The following is a 25398-nucleotide window of genomic DNA, read 5'->3' as shown; positions in this document are numbered from 1 at the left end:
ACCCATCTATACTTCTGTTAAAGAATCACTGTATTTATCAAAATTCCTAGCTACAGTAATCTGAAAATTATATCACTGTTCAATGTATGTACTTCTACACTTCATTAATGAATACATAATTTAATATGAAGCTTAATACCAAATCATACAGGATTCATGTTGATGCTTCTCACATGTCCAGAAGTAACAGTACTGATAAAAATTAACTTTAGCTTATCAGTCACTTGTTCATTATCTGTTGCCAGCATTATCATTATTATTGCTATTATCCAGATAATATTGCTTCTGCTTCTCTTTGAGCTTTCTGTGCAACATTTCAAAGCTTTTTTTCAGAATAAAGATAAATCACAGACATTTTAATCTACTGAACTCACCCATCTAGAATGATATTTCTTAAAAAGTTAACACAGTTATGTAAGCAGAGTTTTCTCTAAATAAATTTGATAAAATTATTCATGAAGCTTTGTTGGATCTTCAAGCACACCTGAAATGCTTTTCTTATAGCTTTATATCCTTATATCCTTATAATTTTGATATGCAGTTTACCTGCACTGCTACAATTGCACTTAAGTTGCATTCTTCGTATTTCTCTTTAGAAAGATTATAAAGTTTCAGTCACGTAAGTCTTGGAAAACATGACAGCTAAGTATTGTTTGTTTGTATTTTTATGTAGAAATAACACCAACAATTCCTTCAAAATGTGCTCCATCACAATGTTTAGACATCATCCAACATGTCCAGAAACATTACCTGTATTTCTGCTTATGTGAACAGTTAATCACAGGCAACATAACCTCAAAGGATATCACAAAAAAAAAAAAAAAAAAAAAAAAAATCACTAAGTGGTCCATGCACAGGATCTGACATCATGAACCAGTATTATTAAATAATACATTAAATATTAACTGCCCATGTTTCCAAGTCACCCCACACCTTTCTGTGTGAAGGAATGAAGCAGATTGTATTCCTTTCTGCTCAACACAGTATAATATATTGCTAATGGAATCACAGAATCAGAATGGCTGAGGCTTCTCACTTTTGCAAACAAACTTGTGACTCCTGCTGTGACCTATGTCTAGACCACCAGAGACTAGGATGATACACAGTAATAATCCTGAACGCCTTTATAGGGAGAGAAGTATTCAACTATGGGAAGGAATAGGGAAGGACAAATCCGGAATAACACTGCAGAAAAGCACCTACATTTATACGATCATAAAGCAGATGGGGAAACTCAGGGCCAGTGGCAAGGGATGAGTAAAGCAGATTTAGCCTATGATCCAAGGAACAAGAAAACCAAAACCACAAAGAACTTCTACAATCGCCTCCATAGCCTTCCAGTGTCAGAGATACTGAATGTTCAAATGCTTTTTCATTACTACTTCTACATTCAAGGTAGCATAACAATACAAATGATAGACCACACTTAATAGATCAAGAACTATGGGATGTATGCAGGGTTTCTGCAGCTAGCTGCCAATGAGGCATTACAGCTACGCTAGAAATCTGTTCAAACAGTACTTATTACTTCATGGAACACACTAGGTTCAATGACCACAATAAAAAAAAGCAAAATCTCAGCAAAAGACAAAACTCAAGACTTACTTAAAAGTTAAAAAGTAAAGTAAGAAAGACTTAGATTTTCTGCTTACTGAGATTACCAGAATTGTTTTACTTTATTTAAATTAACAACAGGTGAATACATTAGCATTACATTCTACTAAACTGAGCTGACTCTAACCCAATCTTTAATTTTTTCAGATTCCATTAAGACACAAATCAATTTGTTCTTATGAAGAACCATGTGCAACAGAAAATCACTGAAAGAATGCCAACCACCAAACCCTCTACAATTTTTAAGACTGAACACATACACAGTAACAGTACAGTTGACCTTTGTGGCTGAATCCATCACAATACGTTGGCATCAAGACATGCTTAATGGTACGACTGTGATCATTCCTTTTGATTTCAGTAAGATTTTACTATGAAGTTCTGCTTGCGCTGATTTACAGGACTTTGCCAGGTGAAAAAAAAAATCTTTTATGGTCACACAGTAACTACTTTTGACTGTACTTAACAACATGTGTTTATTATATATTTCATCCATTCCTACAGTCACTTGATAGTTCTCTTTTTTGCAGTTGGAAGATACAGAAGATACATTCTTGCAAAGCACAGTTCTTAACTGCTAACATCCAGAAAATAATTTTGAATTTTCTCACAATCCTCACTTAACTGTGATGCAAAGATAAGCACTGTAGTCTAATCCATCCAAATGTCAACTCTCAAACTGCCTTCACAGCTGCAATTAGTACTACCATCTACTGGAAGAATAACAGGAGTCAAAGGAATCAAATCACATCACTTAATTTCAATACTACAGTAGTTTTCTGATAGCAGATCCATCCACAAGATCAGCTATAAAAATGCACTAATGATTTTAAGAGTGAGGTATTTCTGAAAGAACTGGTAGAAAATAATCTATCAGACTTACTACTCGTGCAAAAGTGTAGAGAGGATATGTTCAAGTAATTTGTCTAAAGTCCTTCTAAGAATGAGATGTGCAATATCTTTGACTAATAGATCATTTTTAAAGGAAAAATGGTTCTGTTAATAATAAATAATTAAAAATAACTGCATTTTTAAAATATTCCTTTTAAAAAAGAAACTCTTCCCTGCCACAAATTCAAAGACTGAGACATAGCTGAACGTTTGGAAACAGAATGTAGCAATGCAAGTAATGCCTGCACTGCTCCTGGATTTCCTATCTTGGGGCTCAGAATTTTACCCTTTGGCAAACAGTAGTCACTACCGTGGAACTAAACTCTAAGATCTTATGGTCTCACAGACAATAAAGAGTGGTGACCACACTTGGAAATTACTTCTGTGTAAGGACTTGGCATCAGAAGTATCAATTTAAAAATACTGTTTTAACACATATATTTTTAAGCTTTTACTGTATATTAGCAGCAGCAATAATTTTAAAAAGCAGAACAGCTTGGAGCTCACCAATTAAGCAAGTTCCCAACTTTGCCATTACTTACAGTATTGTTTTATTTTTATGCATCTGTCTATTGTGTATAGCATCATTATGCTGGGAAGGAAAATAAATATAATAAGATTTAAAATTATTCTGAATTTTTATTCTTACTGAAGTTTTGAACAGTTAAGGTTACAAACTTTTCCAGTATAAAACTGTATTGCCACTAATTCTTATATAGACTAAGATTTTTTTTTTCTTTTTTTTTTTTTTTTTTTTTTTTGCTAACAAGTTCAGTTGAAATACTCAGGGCTTTTCCTGACTATTTCTGTCAAAAATAAGTTACACATAAATTACATGTTCAGCCATAGCGTTTGGATAGAGAACTGTATTTAGGAGATGATATTCAGTATATGCTTTCCAAACACTTGAGGGAAGTTCTCACCAATGCTCTATCACAGAGTTTTTTCTATCTAGTTTTTCCTTAAAAAAATGTGTGCTCTGATGTTCTGGATAACCAGAAACTAAAGACCATTCAATAACAACTTTCATTGTTCAGTTCTAAATTATCAGCAGCAAACTATCCGATCAACTAAGTTCAGCAAGTGTTTTTGAAGTATCTGATACAAACAAACACAAGGCCATACAACTGCTGTCTCACAACTAGATTAACCTCCATGGCTACAGAAATATACATATCATACACAATTTTCCCTATTTTGTTTCGGAGGTGGGTTGTTTTTTTTCAATCGTACAGGCTTATAACAGATTTGGAAGGTGGATGCGCATGTGTGTGAATGCATATGTAAATATACACACACACACAAACACATAAATACGTATGTCTGCGTATATAAAGACACACATGTGTTTCTATGCACATATGTATACTATATATGGAAGTTAGTAACAAAAGAAGACAAGACTGTCATTGCCTGCTTGCTTACAAGCTACATTAAATCTGATTTAAAGAACATATACAAGATGTTCTGCACTTATTCTAGCTTATTTCCTTTGATAATACATAAGTTTTAATCATCTTTTGAAATGGCAGTACATTATGTCATTTTTCAGTTGTGGTTAGCGTTCACGTTTAAAGACTTTTGACAGGGAGCTATTCATCACCATCACTTTCCATTTAATTCTTCTGATGGTAAAAGAGCAAACATAAACTTCCATCACTGTCCAGACAGCAGCTTCCACAAGGAGAAACATCAATATACTTAATACATGCTTTGAAGTGGGAGAACTAGTTAATATACTTACATACCATGAAATGGAATAAATTCAATCCTCCTATTCTGTATGGTTCAACAAATCAAGGTTGGAGTGGCACAAATGCAAGAAATAAGAAGATCTGAAGGGAAGAAGGATGCAGCATGAGATGGAACAGAAAAAAAATCTACCATCTAACATCCTTCATAAATTCCTCAACTGGACAAAGTTTACATAAAGTCTTGCCGCATAGTGTATTCAGCTCAGCACTTGACGCATGCAAAGAATAATAGCTAAAAACTAGTTCTTCACTGGAATCACTTTGTGGTATTGAAAGACTTACTGGACATTTTGCAAATAGATAGGATTTTGTTTCATTCAGAGCTGATCGTGGTTAGCAGAGTCAATCCCAGGTTCAAAGGAGTCAGGTGTCGGGTACTACATTTCACCTTTTAATGTGGAATCTGATCGGGTTTGGTGCCATAAAAAGCAGGTTCACAAAACTGCAGTCTCAGCATGGGTAGAGCAGGCTGACATCTGCAGGCTAAATACCAGGGAACTGCACTGAACTCAAAAGCCAAGGAAGCAAACTCGGGAAAATTCTGGAGAAAAGATGTTAGGTGCTGTATCATATAAAAAATAACAGAGAACAGAAAAATGTTCAAGGAAAGTTAATACGGAAGGCTGGGTTTTTTTCTTGGGTTGGGGTCTTTTTATTATTATTAAAGAAAATATGTACTGTTAATTTAAGAGATTATTTTTACTATGCAAAACTTTACTAATTCATCGCTAGTGCAATAGATTAGTCTAAAGTAAAAACAAATTGCTTCTCTGAAATATTTGAGTAATAACAGAAAGCACTTCTACTCAGTATATATACTTTGTTATAAAGTATTACATCACAAGTATGTAATATATATATAAACAGATGCTAAACATAGATGTATACAGATGCTAACAACTTTTTGTTTTCCATATGGCTTATTTTTACCTTTCAAAACTACCAAAATTTCTCATTTTAAATGGCAGGTATAAAAATCAACTTTTAAAAAGCATCTAAATAATACACGTCTTTTTTTAGCAGCAGTATACAGCTTTTCTATGTACATAAGATAGTTATTAGCCATGTTTTAACTGTAAGTGAAATCACATATCATTACATATCTTGTTATAACCATTAAGTTATTCCTGTTCATAACATTCCTGAAGAATAATCATGAAAGATTGTGTTAGAACAGCAAATCAATCTTTGCAACTGTACCTGTACTGTAATGTACAATGTATTTAAAGCTTCATAGTTTTAAACATATTTTTAAACAGTTTAATGATTAACACAATTCAAAATTGCTGCTCTCTTTGTATAAATATAAATTAGTTTTAGCTTTATTTTCTATCAGAAAATAGTATAAAAAAATTAAACATTTTCATGAAAGCTCTGAAACATCAGTGCCATCAGTATTACCCGCTGTTACGCTGTTCTTAAGGTGTGGCTCTGTAATACCCATGTACAATACTGACATACTGGTTCACAGCTGAAGTAAAATATAAACTGAAATGTACGAGTAATTTATGCTAGCACACTCCAATTTCAATTTTGGTTGGTTTTTTATTTTTTATTTCAGTGACTGAAATTCCATTAAGGATAGTGACAATTAAGGATAATTTGAGGAAACGTCTACATATGCATTGTAGCATACAATACTGGTAGAAGTATTCTACTAGTAAGTAAAATATTCATTGCAGTAATATTAGTACAGAGGTTTTCTTTAATTTCACATTTTAATGTCTTTACCTGACCCTCTAAGAGTTCAGCAAAAATAAAATTAGTGCTAATGTTTTCAATTTAATTAGTATTTTACATGCACTGTAATTATTAGTGGGAAATGTTATAGTAATGAATGTAAAAGTTAGCTGTAAATTACCTTGGAGTTATTTTCAATTTCCCAAGTTACTGCTCCTTAAGATAACCCTCTCCCTATGGTCCTTCCGGTAATTTTTCTTTGCCTGATAAACATGATGATTAAACAGCACACAGTGCAAACCTTTGATACTTTTTAAATTAAATCCATGCCCAGCCTAAGGGCTGTGTCTGATTTCAACTAAATGTGTCAGTTAATCAGATAAAAAATTATCAGCAACTCAAAGAAACAGCAGCCTTAGGCTTCATCAGTGCCAGAGAAAGCTGAACAAAATAAGACATACAGACAATATCACATTATGAGTAAAGGTTACTGCTGAGCATATCACTGCACAGAACTATTCACCACCTTAATAATGTCTATCTTAAATGGAATATTGAATAGAACAGCCAAAATAATATCAAAGAAAGAAAAAGGAGGTTTTTGACCTGTGCTTATATATGCCTGTTCACATGTACTGCAAGAAAATTTGAACAATTCCATTCAAAACAATCCAGAATATCCCTAAAAATTTACTGTTTAGAACAAATCCATGTAAGAAACTGAAGTATAGATAGCTGAAGAATGGTTAAACTAAGTTCAGTTTTTAACATTTGCTTCACAGCTTTGCCACAATAGAATCCATTTTATGACCAAGATATAAAATACATTATCTCTAAATGAAATTGTCTTTCCAATTAATATCCTCCTTGAAGCCTGCACAAGTAACAGAAAACTCTTAACACATGCTTAAAGCTTTACGTCATTTGTGTCCAAATAATGATTATCAGTCACTTGCAAAACTTGAAATTAAAACACAACATATCTGCAGGTGTGTGATTGACAATATATACATTTGTAACAGGACTTTTAGCCTTCTGCAATTATTTGAGTGGAAAATTCTTAAATACAAGTTTTGCCTTATAATTTGTGAAGCATTCTAAGATCACTGATTACACTGATTTCAAACAGAGTATGCGATTTTCCTCAGCTTTGATATTTCTGTCAGAGGCAGCTGCAAGTAATCAAAGACAGTATGGAAATATCCCTGAGACAAAGGGATATAATAACTACTCCAAATTGAAAAAACAGTATTTGGTAAAGTTCTGCAGACTAGCTACAAATCACACAGTCTTGCATATCACTACACATCATCTGGGACTTTCTCGTCTTCCACTTAAGAGACCACAAAGAATGCATGTCTCATGCCTTCATTGCTTAGGAAGACCTATTTCCAAAAACAGAAATGGAAATAAATTTAATGTAGATTCACGTGAAATCCCTGTGTGAACATTTTCATTAAGAACTTCAGCAGTCTTCAGTTGGCTTAGCTTAACTCACTTTAAAAGTAAATTACTTTTGAATAATAGTATCTATAGAAGGAAATAATACTATGTAACTAATCCACTTTAAAAGATAATTAGACTAATTTTAATGAATGCCCTGCATAGGGTACAGACAGACACACCGCCACTTTAAAGCATAAGTGATGGCCTAACTTGAGGAGTGTCACAATGCAATTATTGAAATACTATATGCACACACACACACAATATCTATTGATTCAGTATAAGGGGGTATTCATCAGCTCTAAGTCACAGCTTTCAGTATCCAAACACAATCTCATAATAACCACATTTAATTAGTATATGGCCCTCTTGCTACCTGGAAGCACGAAAGATTCAGGGAGCTGGTGCAGGGCATGCACACCCACTGCATGAGCACATACATGCACACCCACTGCAAATGAAAAAGGAGAGAGAGTGAGAGATAGAAATACCATTCTCAAAGTCTAATGTCAAAGAGAAGCATATTGCAATACTGCAGTTCTAAAGGCTAGAATTAAATTTTAAATAGCAGAAAGAGAAAAGCAGGAAAATCTTCCACTATAGCCATACATCACACCACAAATGCAAGTTTTCCCGATATACTGATTGTCCGTTTAGCTGCATTTACAAAGTTAACAATTAGTCTTAGGAATTACACATCATTCATTAATGAATGAATTTTTTAAGCTTATCTCATGTATTACCTATTTTCATAGAACATAAGCAAGTTCAGATATCCTTTATAGATATCATACTATTTCACAAGAGTTTTTCCTAATTATTTAATTTAGATCCACTAACTAATTTTTTCCAATAAAAACTTCATGCTAAAACCAATGCATTTAGTAAATTTTAATATAGTTAGATATAGCTATCAAAACCCATAGAATACTAAAATCAAAATCAATAGACTTATCCATTATTGCAAAGGTTACCTAAGGACTTTTCTACAGAACCGTAAGTTTTTGGGTTTTTTATACAAGTGTACTGAGTGCACAAGAGGCCTACATGCCGTCAATGGAAGCTATGAAGTCTTTGACAGCGTGACAAGAGTCTGCAGCTGAACAACAAAAAAATATTTTTTAAAATTGCATTTTGTGCAGAGATTTGGTTTCTCATAAATGCTTTACCTTTGGGACTTCCAACCCTTAAGTGTTCAAATAATTACAGAGCAAACTTGCCTGCAGACACTTCTTTCAGGAAATCTTATTTATAAAATTACCTCATCAAAGACCGATTACTTAATTTGATAACAAAATTTAGCATGAACAGTCAACTCCAGATCGTATAAAAGCCATTACATTGCAATGACAAGATACCAGTGAACAACTACAAAATAGTCAAGTAATCACACATATTTCTGTTCCCATGCTAGATTGGATATTAAAAGTGTCGATGTTTTTAACTGTAACTACTTTGCAATCAAGAGCAATTATATCAACAGCTATAACATGAAAGACACAGTCATTTTATCAATACTTCCTACACATTTATCTAGAATTAGAAGTTAACAACTGTGATTGAAATATTAAAACTAGGTTTTTAAGTGACCAGTATATACAATTATGTGTCACTTCTTCAGAATGAGAAAAAAAAAAAGAAAAGAAAAAAAAAAGTCTTTGTCTTATGAAGGCAGGTACTGGCCTATATTATTATGTTCCAGATCAATGTCTTGCTGAAGACAAACCATTTATTACATCAAGAATAAGAAGGTCAAAGGAACATTAGTTTGTACATTTCTAGTAAAGAGAAGATTAATGATTTAGGTAACGCAACTTTGTCCACTTGCATCATACTCTTGGATTCAGACGAGGTGGAATTTCACTCTTTGATTTCTTTTTTTAAATAGTACCTGTAACAAACCGTAAGATAACCAAAAGCCAGCCTTGATAAACTACATCCTTTAATATATACATACAAGCCTCTTCTGCCTCGTTCACATAGTCTCCATGTGGATCAACTTCTAGATGCTAATGGCAATCTACCCCTTCATGCTGAAGACCAACAAGACAGAGATCCAGTACAGCACCTACAAAACAAACCCTGAACAGAACCTACAGCTTGCTCCAGTTATCTGAGGTATGTGGCATGGTTTGGATAATTCAACTTATTAACAGAATTCCATTAAGGAAGCTACTCTAGGAAAATGTCAACCAAGAATTAACTGTCTAGTCTGATTTATTTCTATATGAGTATTGTCAAAGCAATGTTATTTTAATGAAGTATCTCAGGACACATGCTGGCAAATACTGAGGCATGTAAGTAACTTCATTCATGTTATTAATTCTGTGAAACACAGGACTTTTTGTGCAAGTAAAACTGCAGGCACAACACGACAAGATTTTGAGTTTTCCTTTTGTTGTCCTGTTACCACATGCAACAGGACAAGACCCAGAACCATGGGAGAAAAACAAGTCTTAAATGAAAATAAGCTATTTTGCCTATCAGAAACAATTCTTCTATTCCTCCCTAATGTTTCTTTGTAAAGAATTTAGCTTCTTGAGAGCAAAGCAATTCTAAAAAATATATTTTCATTTTTCTAAAATTAACTCATATGCTATAATGTGACATTAAAGTAGTTGCCTGCTTACTTTAATACATTCTAAATCTGCCCTGGTTTCAGCTGGGATAGAGTTAATTTTCTTCTCAGTAGCTGGTGCAGCGCTGTGTTTTGGATTTGGTGTAAGAACATGTTGATAGCACACCAATGTTTTTGGTTCTTATCAGGTAATGTTTATACCAAGGCAAGGACTTTTCATTTTCTTGGGCCCTGCCAGCAAAAGGGCTGGAGGGGCACAAGAAACTGGGATGTGACACAGCCAGTACAGCCGACTCAAACTAGCCAAAAGTATATTCCATACCATATGACCCATGCTGAGTATATAAACTGGGGGAAGAAGAAGGAAGGGCGGGACATCTGACATTATGGTGTTTGTCTTCCCAAGTAACTGTAAGTGTGATGGAGCCCATCTTTCCTGGAGATGGCTGAGCACCTGCCTGCGATGGGAAGTGGTGAATGAATTCCTTGGTTTGCTTTGCGTGCGTGTGCGGCTTCTGCTTTACCTGTTAAATTGTTCTTATCTCAACCCTCAAGTTTTAAATTCCTTCCCAATTCTCCTCCCTATCCCTCTGGGTGAGGGGGAGTGAGCAAGCGGCTGTGTCGTACTTAATTACCAGCTGGGGTTAAACCACAACAAAATCATATAAGAATTTCAGATTAAATAAGTCACTTTTTGTCATACTAAACAGTATGACAAGTAGGTATATTGATGTAGACTTGGGTAACTCATTCTTCCATGTACTACAGCTGAGAAGACCTTTTAAAACTGCACTTCACATTTATGAAATCTATTTAATGTGCATCTATACACATTACACACAATACACATCTATACACACAAATATACACGCACTCTCATACTGCCACTAATTTCCAGTTACTTAAAAGGAAAAAAAAAAAAGAAGACTTTTAAGAATATGGCAATTTGCTTATATTTTACTTACAACTTAAACTCCAAAGAACGTACAAACCCTTTACCTCTTACAGAATAACTTTTCATAATACTAAGTGTTCAGGGCTTTGCAACTGCCAGCATTTGTCAGAAAGAGCTACTAAAAGTATTAATAAATCATATACTCAACAAAATTTAACTCTCAAACTTAGCATTACAGCAATTAGCCTTGAAGAAATAGCATCTGAAGCATGGAGTAAAATACCACGTTCTATCGGAGGAAATGAACTTAAGGTTGACCATGATATAAAATTACTCAATGCATTATTCGAACAAGTCGCACAAACACTGTCAAAAGTGTTCATTACTACTTCCATAAAATGTTGATCCCATTCAATAACCTGAAGTACTTGAATAAAATATATCTGATATGATAGACATGAAACATTTTTAACTTGACAGTCCCTTGAAGATGAAGCTAAAATTTCATCAGTAAATCTGAAGATTCTTAACTTAAAGTTTTACAAACAGCTAATTCACATCTGCATCTTTGCTGATTCATGTCATCTGATAACATGAACACAACTTACAACTAATGTACAGTGTGTAGGTTAAAAATACTTGCAATCATTCCTGAACTGTCACAAAAACTATAATGGTGAAGTACGTGTAGAGTAACTGAAAAAAACCCAAAAAACAAACAACCCCCCCAAAACCCCTGTTGCTTTCACTTTCTTCATGGTTGTTTTTTGTCCAAAGCTATCTTCTCTCAAAGTGTCAAAGTCTCAATTTTTAATATAAAGCAAGAATTATATTGAAGATTATTGTTGGGGCATGAGTTATTGGAATACAAAGTTATCTTATAATGAATGTATAAGAATAAAGGCAGGCTTGAAGATGTAAGATTCACTTTACCTCATTTGGTATTACTCTAATGGGAAACTGTAGACCACTATGGACAAAAAATAGTCAGCTGACAGGAAAGCTGCACAGTTTTCACCTGAAAACATTCTAGGAGCATATGCTTATACAAATAAAAGTCATAAAACATTATATTCAAAGTTAATTTTCTCTAAAAGTTATTTGACTTCATCTTTCTTGCTACTTCAAGACAGTTGAGAAACCTAAGCCTAGCCTATATTTAATTCTATTTGCATAGCGCAATGGAGTAAGACACCTCGGGTCTATTGTGATACTAATCGTACAACTTCACTGACTTTATTAACATTACTCTTCACCTACAGACATGCAAGAGACTTAAAGGCAACATTTACATGATATTGATGCATTGCTGTCACCAGGAAATGACCTTTTTCATCAAGCATGCAAGTATTTAATCTTTTCTGCATGAAACAATGTTGCTTGTTCTGCTACAACTGCACATTTGTTTGCAAATTGTATAACTCTGTAACAATTTTTTCAGAATTTCATATAAACATTTTCACATTACTAAATCATTATGTTGCTATTACTCCTATGAGCAAACCAATTTGGAATGGACTCTGAAGTACCAAATACAAAATCTCACAAGATCTAACAAATATTCTAAATTTCAATTTTTTCCAAGTGACAACATGTTTTCCATTAACTCTCTCAGAAATTTTCTCATTATCTGCACTGTCAATAATCAGCTCTTCTAATCTTATCATCACTTCTCCTTGCATAAATTCAGAACACAGGACTTCCTAAAACACTAAGCTGGAGGAAAACAGTCTATTTAGAACACAAGTCTAAAAGAAAGGCTTCTTTCTTTTTGGACTTTGAACAGAAATCTCATGAACCCTCCTCTGATCTTCAGCAGAACTGTCACTTCTCCAAAAGTCAACAGGGTTTGGAAGTCCTTTAAAACTTAGGAATCTCATCAATGCAGCACCAGAAGTGGGATCCTTCACATCAAGTTAATATTGTCTAGATTCTTTATTGTCTAAATAGCACTGATTCTGAAAATCACTATGTCCAAATTATGAGAAAATACCACTAAACAAAAAATAATTAAATAAATGCACACTCACAATTGTCAAATTCTTCTATAACCTATACAAACTTAAAGCAATCCTGATAAAATTTTCCCTAAGACATAAACCCAACACTTTTTACAATTATATACATTTTCTGTTAATTGTTGGTACAACAATCCTCTTCAGACTTAAGCATTTACACAGTCCTGTTTGCCTAACAATTACTATTCCTGAACTCCAGTGTCTGCACTGTACTTCTCATAGTAAGAATTCATTGAGTATCCAAACATCTCGAGCAAAATGAAGAGAATTCTGCAAATGCTTTGTGAAAACACTGTTATTTTATGCTCCTCATCTATGACATTTACTCTGATGAAAATATTGCAACTTTCAAAAAGTTTTTCCCAGATCGCAGTGAAGCATGAATTGTCACACTATGATTTTCCGGTTTGATTCTCTTATAAAATGCCTTTGTTTGGATTACTTTTCCATCACTGTGTTTGAAAAAAAGACAAGGTCACCTAGCATTACTAAAATGATAGCAATGATTCCAAGTCTTAAGAGAAACATTCCAAAACAATATCAAAATACTCTCTCTGACAAGCTTTAGAAAGTTTACAGGAAGAATCAAATCTTTCTCTTCATTGGACTGCTTAGAATCAAGAATCAAGGGTTCCTCCCACTTTCTTATCACAACAGAAACAAGTATTTTCCTATATAATCTCAGTTCCAAATATACATGCTGAATGAATGTGTTTCAGATGCTTCAGCTACAGCAGCCACATAAAGTCACAAATCTTGGCTTTATCACTATCACAGACATCTTCATTTACTTTTGTTTAGATATGGTAACTTGGCAGAACTTTAGCTTAATAATACAGTCTCTCATTTACAATAAAAACATTTCTAGACTAGATATTCAGAGCTTAATAATTAGAATCAGTTAAAAAATAAACTTTCAAGAAAGGAATTAAAATACACCCTGAACGAGTAACATAATATTTATTCCCCCTTAGTTAAAGCAAGTCGTGCGTTGCAAGATTGTTACACTCAGTACAGTAGTTCCATGTTGCCTCCAAATTCTATTCTATACCGTACACTCATATAGTATATTGCAATAAACAAGACTTTATGAAGCAGAAGCTGGCTGACTGAATTTCAGGTCTTTGAGGAAACAAAAGCTTATGACACAATTCTCTGACATCCTTGCAGCTCCAGGTATGTACAACTAGACTGTGAACTTCTTTAATTTTTGCAAGAAGTCTCAAAAGCTCCCAGTCTGGTCCAAGCTTCAAAACACACACTTAATTGCACTTGCAATAAGGGCTTTCACTGTATTTTAACGAAAGAAGGCTAAAATTGCCACCTCTCACAATATCTGGCAGACTAATAAGCACTCTGATGTAAGCATCAATACCAGGAAAGCATTCTACCTTCGTAATATCAAACAATTTTTATAGGTCTCTGATAGGACAAGATGTAGCACTCCTGAATGTAAGAAAAAAAAATATTAAAAAATATCTGTATCTTCAGAAGTGATTGAACTGATGTGTATCTAGTACATGAGGTGTGGAATTCTTCAGCAAAGCGCATGCCTATGCCTTTATGAGATGAATTCAGAAATTTAATTTTCTCTGAGTGGTTTGAATGGTTCCAGATGCAACAGATTCTCACTCTGTAGAGAACCTGGTCAGGTAACCTCTCTATATAATATTTTTACTCAATTCTTCAACATATAGTTTGATAAAGCTTGACTTGTTACTGAGGCTACAGAAGAAGAGTCTCCGCCATTGTACCTTGTGACCAGCAGGAAGTATAGTCTTGAAATGCTGTGTTGGATTCTCTGTCTCCTATCTCTTAGCACCTTTTACTGATGCACTCTGTTAAAGTCAAAGATGGCATAATTGTCACTTACCCATAATAATAACGCTCAGATACTTGGGGAAAGCTCTGCAAATTAACACCGTTTGTTCTTTGGAACAAACTTGTTCCATCAATAAGGAAGACAAACAGCCTAGAGGTTTTCAGTAGGGCTTACAACCTGTTCTGTTCCTATACTTAAAAATCCTTTGTTTGCTTTTGCAATCATGCTGATGCCATGACTAGGTAACTACAAAACTGTATAAGGCGACTTTATCGTGGTCCATTATATCATGTCTTTTGAGTATCCCCCGTAGGCATTTAGTTCTTCAGGGATCATGCAGTATCTACCAACACCTCTGATAAGACTACATCTCCTGTCCAAGTTCACCGTTTTTATTTGCTGCCACATCTTCTGATGCCCTTTCAAAGTGTTTGTGATTTAATTAAAAGAGAGAATTCTTCACCTTTCGAAATGAGTGAAGACAAACTTATTTTCATATAGTACTGTAGCACACAGCACAACTATGGTACAGACAGAATATCCAAGCTGCATTCACAGTGCGTTGCATTAATCACTGCACAATATCCTCCAAATCAATGAAGAAATCCCCAAAGCTGAGAGGCTTCCCTTACAACTATCTCAACGTAATTAAAATTCAAACAAAACAAACATAATTAAAAAAAAATAAAAATTCTAAAGCATGTATAAAAATCATTTGCCAGATACGCTGAGCGCTACTAAGTACCTCTTTCAGGTTGGTAAGACGCACACAAGACATGCACAAAAAATCATCAGCGTCAACAAAACAGATCAGTAATAGCAGATACATGAAATTTAATATCCAATTTACATCATGGCTTCTTCCTTTTAACACTTCCAAAAAACCCCAACCAACCAAAGAAAGTCTCCCAGGATGGCCTGATGGCCTGCATTAGGAACCATGCAAACTAAGGCCAGTAACAAACACGGCCAAGTGACTGAGCAATGACTACACTCTCAATTCAGCTTTCCACATTTTCTAAAATGTTGTTTTATCAATGATTTATTTGAACTGTTAATGCCTGCAAGAGTCTGATTCTTAAGATACCATTACTGGTTTCACAGTATTAAAGGACAGTATAGATTTAGGTTTGCATTAATTTTACCTTTCTGTTTTCTAATATAATAGAACATGTAGTATTTCACAGTTGGCAATGTTTCTGCAACATGGCAGCAGTTCACTTATTTCAAGCCTTGTCTCCTCATACAATACAGTTTATGCGATCCATAAAATAAGCCCTCATTTTAATTACAAGATGTGGGGCTATTTCCCACTGACAGATCCTAATTTCCTTTCTAGAACATTGCCTTTTAATTTCTAAATCACTTGTGTATCATTGTAACTAACACGTATTCTGGGAATACAGCCCTGCCTAGATGTTCTAGATCAAAGCAATCTGTTGATAGCAACAAATTTTTTCTAATAGAACAGAAGTAGACTAAGTACTTTGAAAAATCCTAAACATAGCAGAGAAGCACTCATTTAGGCTGCATACAAGACAGATCTCAAACAGATGAAGAATGCAATCATTTTACTAGAAGAGTGTAATTGTAATTCAAGAAGTGCAAACGGACTGCACCACAAAACAATTTGATTCAGCCTGATTTTTCTGCTGAAGCCTGGGAACAGGGAAAGTTCACATTTCTTGTCACACACATCACACACAAAAGGACAAGAGTGTCAGGATGCAAGATTCCAGAGTGCAACATGCTGGCTGGCAAATCACGTTTCTGTGGATATGCAGCAGCAGCACTGAAAAGGGTGTATTACTTAATCTGGAATTTAAAGGGAAGGAAAAAAAAAGAAAAAAAAAGAAAAAAAAAAAAAAAGGACTCTACCTATGCTCCTGTTCATTCAGAACAAAATGAAAAAAAAAGGAAAAAAATTAAAATTATTCCAAAAATAAATAAAAGAGGCCCAAGCCCCTTCTGTTCTATGCAAAGAGAAAAGGGAAAGGCATTTTTTTTTGAGAGAGAAACAAAATTATCAGTGACGGAGTTCACTTAGCACTAAAGGATACCTAAGGCCTCAAACCAGGTCCATGTTTTTACTTAGGTCTATCAAAAAAATCAATTAAATTAATGGAGAATAAAATTAAGCTATACTGCAGTTGTCTATCAAGGGAAACAATGAAAGAATACAGAGCACAATATTAGATTGCAGTAAAATATTGCTGTTACTTCTATAATACATGTATAACTGTTGCATTCCATGAAACTTAGAATGAAAAATTAAATCTCTGGCAAGTCTCAGACATATGAAAAATAAATGGACCATCTGCTAAATCAAAATTCTGATGTGTAATTCAAAATTACCACACACTTCTGTCCAATCTTTAACAACTAGCTTTCTAGTTGTGGAAAATTCTGAGATGAACACAAAGACTGGCCCAAGAAATAAAAGGTGCAAATGTGACCCTACCAGGAAGCCATCTAAAGATTCTGTATTCCTCAGACACTTCCAAATATAATTGCATAAGATGTTGCCTGTATTTCACACTGGAGCTTTCTTGAGTTAAAACCAAATAAAATCCCCGAAAACCTGATCAGACTCGACTTCCACGCAGTAACTTTACATCTCCTTGCAATAATAAGAAATACAGTGCTAATGCTGGACTAAACAATTTGTTCTCACTGATGGAAAACTAACAATAACTTCATTGCAGTTTTGGTATACAGTCCTAAGAAACATGTTTAGAAAGCAAGTCTCTAAAATGCACAAGATTATTATGCAATGAACTAGAATGACAAAAAGCAATAGTTATTTAAGGGTGACATCATTAATTTACCACAACAACAATATTTTATTGAATTTTTTTTTTTATTATTTTGCAAGACGTGGATTGTAATTAAGTGTACTATGGTTTGCAAAAAAACCTTTTTCTCGTATATGCTTTAAATCATAGAAACACCATATTTAAAAATATACCTTTAAAATAATTAATAAAAAATGAATAAAAAATGTAGTTTTAATAGTAATATTTTCAAATTAATAATATGAATATAAAACCTACAGATGTAAACCTTTAGTTATGAAACCAGCTGACTAACTTATCTCAAATAATCTGTGCAGCTGCAGTCAATGCAACTACATTGCGGTCTTACACCAGCAATTTACAAAGGACAGTCATCCATCAGAGGCCTTTTGTAATTTCAGGGAAGTCTCTGAAGGAAGCCTGCCATGTTCAAAACACTCCATCTGAACCGCATGCCTAAAATGATCAAACCCAAGCATATAAAATGATATATTTATTTGATGATTGTCAGGATCTGGCAGTTTCAATGGCTTAAATTTTCTTTCCACAATAACCAACCCATTCAGCACTAACAAAGATAAAATCCCCTTTTAAATAAAATTATTGAACATTAAATCATTAATATAGTTCAAAATATGGACTAAGTGTAGTTAAAACTACATGCTCATACACCACCCAAAACAATGAATAACAGTATGCTTAATCTGAGAATAGGTTCCAAGATCTTGTCTCTTATAATATATACTTGAATTAAGCACCAAACATTTTGTTACTTAAAACTCTGTTCAGCTCATTAATATTTTTTAATTAATTCCTAATATAAACCAGTTTGTTACATACTAAAAACAAGGGCTTTGTCACTATAAATGGCTCTGATGACTCTGGGTGTGGTAAGTGCACATTTCAGCTACCTTACACTATCCATTGGAAAACAAATCTATGAATATTGAAAATACTTAGGCAAAAGAAGAAGAAGAAAACCAGTGTCAATAATATGAAACCACCTAGCTGAAGAAAAGTTGAAATCTATCTGAATATGAGTACACAATACAATGATTCATGACATTCAATTAAAGGTTTTAACTAATCACAACTGAAAAAAATGATAAATTAAAACCTACTGAGTATAATATATAACTTTATATTATATATAATATATATAAGTGTATAACTGATTAACCTTTTAAGAATGCTTCAAAAGTATCACTCCCTATGTACAATAATATAATATTATAATTACACATATTACACTGTATATGTAATACAGATGATATGGAAAGACTGCTACACTTAAGAAAACAAGTTGTTCATCCAACACAATGATTACCTGATCACAGAAAAGGGCATTATTGTTCCTCAAATTGACTTTAGAAAAAAAACCAAAAACTTTGTATTTCAAAGGGTTTGAAGCCCCTTCTTGTATTTTCTGTCCTAAGAAAGGGCCAACTATAAAAGCTTATGCATGCAAAATGAACCCCGCAGTGAACCGATGTGCCAGCTGAATGACTGTACTCAGGGGCATGGCACGTGCATCTGGACAGTGTCCCACCATGCTCTTTCTTACTGATCTATATTATTCACTGCAGGACTCAGCACAACTAGCTGGAAAAACCTGCACGTGGTTTCACTCTTCCTCCCATCTTCTCTATTGCAACATAATTTAATTTGATCTCTCAACATCTTTAAATTTTAATAAGCTTAAAAGCTGTATCATTCTAATAAAAAATTAGCAGCTCCATCATTCTATATTGTCGATGCATTTTGCATAAACTTATTCTGAGGACTGCATACTAAAATTTTCTAGTTTTAAATGCCAAGGAATCACATCTCTAGAAACATTAACATGTACCTTTTTGTAAGTGCATCTTTTTGAAAGATACATTTGTATACAACTGTACTTATGAATTTGGATTTAAAGGATTACTTGATTTCCAATTTACTTCTCTTGGAACGTTTTCTTTCTTTTTTCTTTTAAACTCTACCTGTGTCAAACTTTTTTATACTCTCTAAATTTTGTACTCTGAATTTTACTAATGCCTTATCTTTAACAAAGACCATTCAGATAGTCTTGGGTTTGAAAGGTTTTCAGATTTCCTTGATTTTGAGGTGTTTTTTAGCAGCAGGATACAAAAGACACTCCTTAATCTTTTTAGTACCAGAACAAAACACCTTTTGAGTCAAGATAAAATCACTACATCATGAATGTTAATGTCATATGACTAGAAAAGACCATCCCTTTAGGGAGAAATATTGTGTTAAAGTGGATTATTTTTTTAGTAGCATAATGGAAAGGCATTCCACCTAGTCCCAGAAGAAAAATCAAAATATGCATTTAAATGGAAATATTGTGAAATGAATAGGACAAAAAAACCTCTCAGAACTGTAAAGAACTACACATACACACACAGAGACACATATATATATATATATGTACACACACATAACCACATATATGAAATTTTATTTATACAAATTTTTTTAATATTTAATTCTACACATACGTATTAATGTATATAAATTCAAGTTTTAAAAGCTATAAGCTCTAAGCTTATTTTGCAAATATCAAGATGCAGTCACATTCATTTGTACTAGTTTTGGCCACAGTTTCAAATAATATATACAACTTAGCTCTATGCAAAAAGTTGGGAGTATTCTTTTTTCATTTTCTGCACATTTTGTGCCAGACCATATTCTAAACAGCTTTTACAAAGTGATAATGTTTCACTGACAGTGTTTTGTGTACTTCACATAAAATTAAATCTCAGACAAACCTTGAGAAAAAGAAAACAGAAAGCTAAGCAATACAGCATGTTGCTCTTTTTGACCCACAAACGATTATCAGTTATTTTAGAAGTTATGACAGTTTTCTCAAGTCCTTAAGGAGTCTGACACCATTGGTATAGCTTTTAGCACTGCATTTATGTTTATATTACAATACAATAAAACAGCAGGAATAGTGTTCAAATTACTTGGGTGTTGGATTCTTCATTGAAAATAACAGTACTACCAACCAATAAAAAAATTAGACTTCTTTGAATGTGCTAAGTAATTACTGCTTTCCATACTGCACATGAATTACGGGATGAATTTTGGAAGATGTCATCAACTGCAATGACTACTAGATCTGTCTCTCTAATGGAAGACTGTGTTCATTAACAGTAAACACTAAGCAAATTGAATAACCAGTGGTATGTCAATACACTGTGAAATCAAAGCTATACTAATTATTTATTGTTACAATACTCATGATTTCATCATTAGAGCTAATATTTACTGTTCTTTGTCAGGTATGAACAAAAAGCAGAACGTAAACAACACAACCACTCTCCTTCCTTTTGCTACACAAACCATAGTACCAATAGCACAGTATTTAATTTATCTAACTATATTAGTAATTTTATCATTATTCTTTCGTAATATGTGGATCTACAGCTACATTTTCTTATTCTCTGTCTTCATTTGCTATTCAGTTAATCAACCTTGATTCTGCATAACTGGGATCACTGAAAGCTGCATGGGAAAAGAGTTAACTTTTAAAAGAATCTTGATATTTTGCAGTACTCAATTACAGAAATGCAAGACTGAATTATGTTAATCCTCTCAGTCAACTCTGAAAGCAGCTACACTCAAACATGGGCAAACTTATTCACCATTTTCTATCCAAAAACTTCTATATTTTCAATGGCAGGAGAGAATCTTACCAAGACTGGTAATAGGTGGTAAGTTTGGAGGAGCACTGCAACTATCATCCCTCCTGCAACCCCCAGAGGGACATCAGCTAACAAGATTAATTGTAAATGCATCAAAAATAGAGAAATTTGAGCTGATTTTGTATTCAGTATCATGGTCAATCACACTAGAAATCAATGCTCAGCAGGTAAAATAGTAATAATAAAAATCTGTTTTCCATAGATATTTCTTACTACTCTGCCTAAAAGATTTTTTGCAAGTGTCCTGTTAGAAAGATTAAATAGGTGCTTAAGAAAATTCTTTGAAGATAGCAGATACTGCAATTATCCCCAATGCATAAGAAAACAAACCCCAAAAGACTATTACTAAGTATAAAACTAGACATAGTTAGACACCATGGGGAATACTGTAACCACTATATGCACTTTGGAAAATAAAATATAAAAAAAGGTATTAATCCATTCTAAAAGAGTTCAGCAAACTAAGTCAAATTAAAAGTGATGGGCCCACCACGTTTAAATTATGTTCACTTCTAAGTTTAACCAGAAAATCTATTTCAAAGCAAACGCTCCAACTCCTAATGTCTTGCTTTGCATGAAGTGTACATGCCTGGAACAATGACAGCTAAGAAATACTTTCCAAATTCTGCTGAGACTTTGAAACTCAGTCTGAATTCTACTTTAAGGGAAACCTATACAAATTGCAACATAGGCAACTGCTCACTGATATGACTGAATGTTGTTTCTTTTTCTTTCTTTTTTTTTTCTTTTAATCTCTGTTTGATGCAGCCTTCTCTCTTTTTGCATAGAAATGAAACAAAAGTACTTCAAGAAAACCAAGCTTCAACAACGTATAGGCATAAGATGTCCCTGCTTTTGTCTTAGTTTGACCTGTATTGTTAATGCCTTTCAATGGCATACATTTTTATTTCTAATAAATATAATTTACAATTTTAAATAAATAATACACTTCACAATTTCTTGTGATTATGGAAAAGGTGCTTACTTCACAAAACTACACAGCAGAACGCCCACTTCTTTTACTGCTTTTACAAAAGTTTTTAGATATTCCAGGTCAGAAAGGGACCATTCTTCAATCTTATCAACTGTAATGATAGAGACCACAAAATATTTGGCAATTTCCGCATTGAGTCCAATAGCCAAAGATCAGGCTGTAAGACAGTTGCAAACACTAGATACCATTCTCTGTATCACTCTGCTTTATGTGTTAGCTGACAGCTTAATGGCATTATCTGTCTATTACAATGCAGTATTTTTAAGGTACCAAATTCCCATCATAAAGACTTCTTACTCTGAGCAATTTACTAAAGAAATCATCAGAAATAGGCAGTGCCCTCTACTGAACTTACAGATTTACAGAAACTATAGTTAAGTCCCCAAAAAGCCCCCAGAAAGAGTTCTCACAAGCATCTAACAAAATGGTGGAGGTTTTTTTAGGGTACCTCAGCACACCTGTTATTCAGACATTTGGAAAGGGTTTACCTTTGTCTCCTGTCTTTGCTATCTGGCTTTAACCAACAAGATCTGACTCCTCTATGAACTGACCTGCCAGTTAAAGGCTCCCCATGACTCCTGATACAAGAGCACCCGGAGTCCTACTTTAAGGACAGTGGCAAGCTTGGCCAGGGATTAACATCCCCAGCCTCTCTGGGAACCACTAGCACTGCTCCTTCCAGGAGAGCTGGGAACAGAGTTCTTTGTCTCTTCCAGCAGTCTTGATAAGCACACGAAGGAATCCCCTCTTCCTTTTGATTAACAGTAGACAGGTTCTTAGCTTCACGTACGGTTTGTGCCTGATCCACTGCTTTCCAGTCTAATAACAAATGCATACTCTGCTATAACTGATGTTACATAATCGGCGGCATCATCAGCTTATGTAATGGTAGTACAATCTGCTATTAGTAACAAACTGAAAAAAGTTGCAATGTAAACACTTAAGACTAAATGCAAAAGGAATTTTAATATGTACAATTCATTACTGCACTTCTGCCATCCACCCCCCAGCAGGCAACCTCAGCTATTTACAAACAACGTTACCTTAAAACACTTCTCTAAAATACAGAACTGCATTTCTAAGCAATCTCAGCTTGTTTCATATTAGGGGCAAGAACACAAATAAAGCTAATAGGCAAAAGTCTAACTTACCCTAAAACCAGGTAAAGCTGTAAGTGGAAAGCCTTCAGGAAATGCCAATACATGCAAGCAACACTGCCCCAACCTGGGTTGACAAGACTACACTTTAGGGGATAATTAGAAGTTTATTACTCTAAGGTAGAGAGAATTTGAGTAGAAGAAAGAAAGGGCAGCTTGAGGATCTGCCTTGAGGAAGAAATGTGAAAGAAGGAGATTGGAAGGAACAGAAAGGAAAGGCAGATGATAACGTGTCAAAGAAATCGCAAATTAGCAATGTCTTAGAGAATAAGAATAAAATACAGCTTGCTGGTGTGATACCACGATTAAATGCAGGTGAATACTTAGCACTGATGAAAGAAAGGAGAGGAATTTCAGAGTAAAAATAGAAAAAAGTGTGCAGAAAAATAATACCAAGAAAATGTGTAGGCCAGAAAACATTGGAAAAAAAATAAATCAGGAACCCTACCAGAGAAACAGCTGTCAACTAAATTGATCCTGAATCTATTCCAAAGGCAACGAAGAACAGGTGATGTAGGGTCAAGTTATTGAGCAAGAAGGGAGGAAAGGTTAAAGTATACCTTTTACCCTTCTTCTTCCAAATTCCAATATCCTCCAAAGCATGGTGTTTGTTTTTTTAACTCCAACATTTATCTTTGTTCTTCCATTCCCATCCTAGCCATGAGTAAACATTAAAAAAAAAAAATTCGAAGAAAATGCAATAAATGTAAAAATAAGTTAAACATTTGATCACTGTTCATCTGGTCACCTCTTTTCTCCTTTTTTTAAGTGAGATTTAAAAAAATGCAAAACACTAGTTGAGACTCACAATACAATCTTAACAGTATTTTGTGGAAGGGTATTGTTACTGTATGTGTTGCTTTGGTATGAAACTGATAGCAAGAAATAGAAAATCACTTAGGCAGAGGACCAAAGATCCCTTTGGTACCTTCTCTGCTTAAAGCCAACAACACTTTCTTTACCATCCAGGTTCCACATCTTTAAAAATGTGTATCAAACCAAGCTGAACTGTAAATTCTCTGTTGACAGTAGGTAACTGCATCACAGAGAAAAGAATGCATGCCCTCCTTTACTATTCCTCCTCACTTACCCCTCAACTGCAGGCAGATTGTTACGGTATTCTCTGAGATTAAAAACAAACTGATTATTTAAATTTAGAAGACAATATTGCCTGAATCAGAATTTCCCAAATTGTTTGTTGCCTAAACTAAAATAGCATCTCCAGAATGCTTTATTGTTGAAAGGTATATGCATTAATTTTATACTGTGGCTTCTCAGTTATACTTATATATATATGTGTCTTCTCTAATCAAAGTGTTACAATTATTTACTATGGGTTTTTGGGTTTTTTTACGCAGAAACTAAAGTTTCAGATGACTGAGACATCTAAAATTGCAAATATGTACTTATGACCTGTGCCCTTGGCATAAGTGACTGTGGACTGTAGTAACAAGATAAGAGAAAAAGGAAAACAGCTTTTTATTAAGAGCAGAAGTATTTTGTTCACCAAAGAATCTACCAGCCAAGGAACAGCTTCTGAGTCTCGTCCAACACAAACTGATTGTGTGACACAAAAAGACAGTTGGTTTTTTTAAAAAAAAAAAAAAAAATTAAATCAGCCAGATAGGAACAAGGACATTGGAAATGTTTATAGCCACTGGAAGTTCAGGGTCGTTCACATTCATTAAGGTTTCAGTCCCCTTTGAGTTCTCAGAGCAGACATTTGCAAAACGGGCTGCCCACTATTAAGCTTTCTTACCCATTACAAAGAAGAAAGTAAGCCTAGCCTTCCCACAAATACGTTTGTCTCATATAACAGAAGCAAATTATTTTTGTCAGGCTTTCAACCTGAATTGCTACCGTTTTATTGACAGATATCTGGTTTTAAACTGAGAAGTCTTCATAGTCTTGATGTTTTAAACCAGTGTCTCCTGTTCACACTGCATATTACATTATCATACAGTTGCACTATGATTGTATGCTTGGGACGAAGAGGTCAAGGATCCCAAACCCATTTTCTTTTGAAGTACTAAACATGAGACTG

General features: G+C 34.1%; 1 protein-coding gene across 3 annotated transcripts in view; it reads right to left on the bottom strand.

The window, feature by feature from the left end:
• Positions 1 to 25398, bottom strand: part of DPH6 (diphthamine biosynthesis 6) — a 210215-nt gene that overhangs the window by 161777 nt on the left and 23040 nt on the right. The window contains exon 2 of one of the 3 annotated variants that reach the window (XM_055716490.1): positions 4254 to 4340. The exons of 1 other annotated variant lie outside the window; for it this stretch is intronic. In XM_055716490.1, the coding sequence (XP_055572465.1) occupies positions 4254 to 4256 (3 nt within the window). In that variant the 5' untranslated portion in view covers positions 4257 to 4340. Of the gene's footprint in view, positions 1 to 4253; positions 4415 to 25398 lie in introns of those variants that run through there. One more of the 3 variants, XM_055716489.1, reaches the window with a different exon arrangement.

Source organism: Falco cherrug, chromosome 7 (assembly GCF_023634085.1).
Source record: "Falco cherrug isolate bFalChe1 chromosome 7, bFalChe1.pri, whole genome shotgun sequence".
Classification (NCBI taxonomy): Eukaryota; Metazoa; Chordata; class Aves; order Falconiformes; family Falconidae; genus Falco; species Falco cherrug.
The sequence above is the reverse complement of the archived record's forward strand: the minus strand, read 5'-3'. Positions and strand labels throughout refer to the sequence as shown.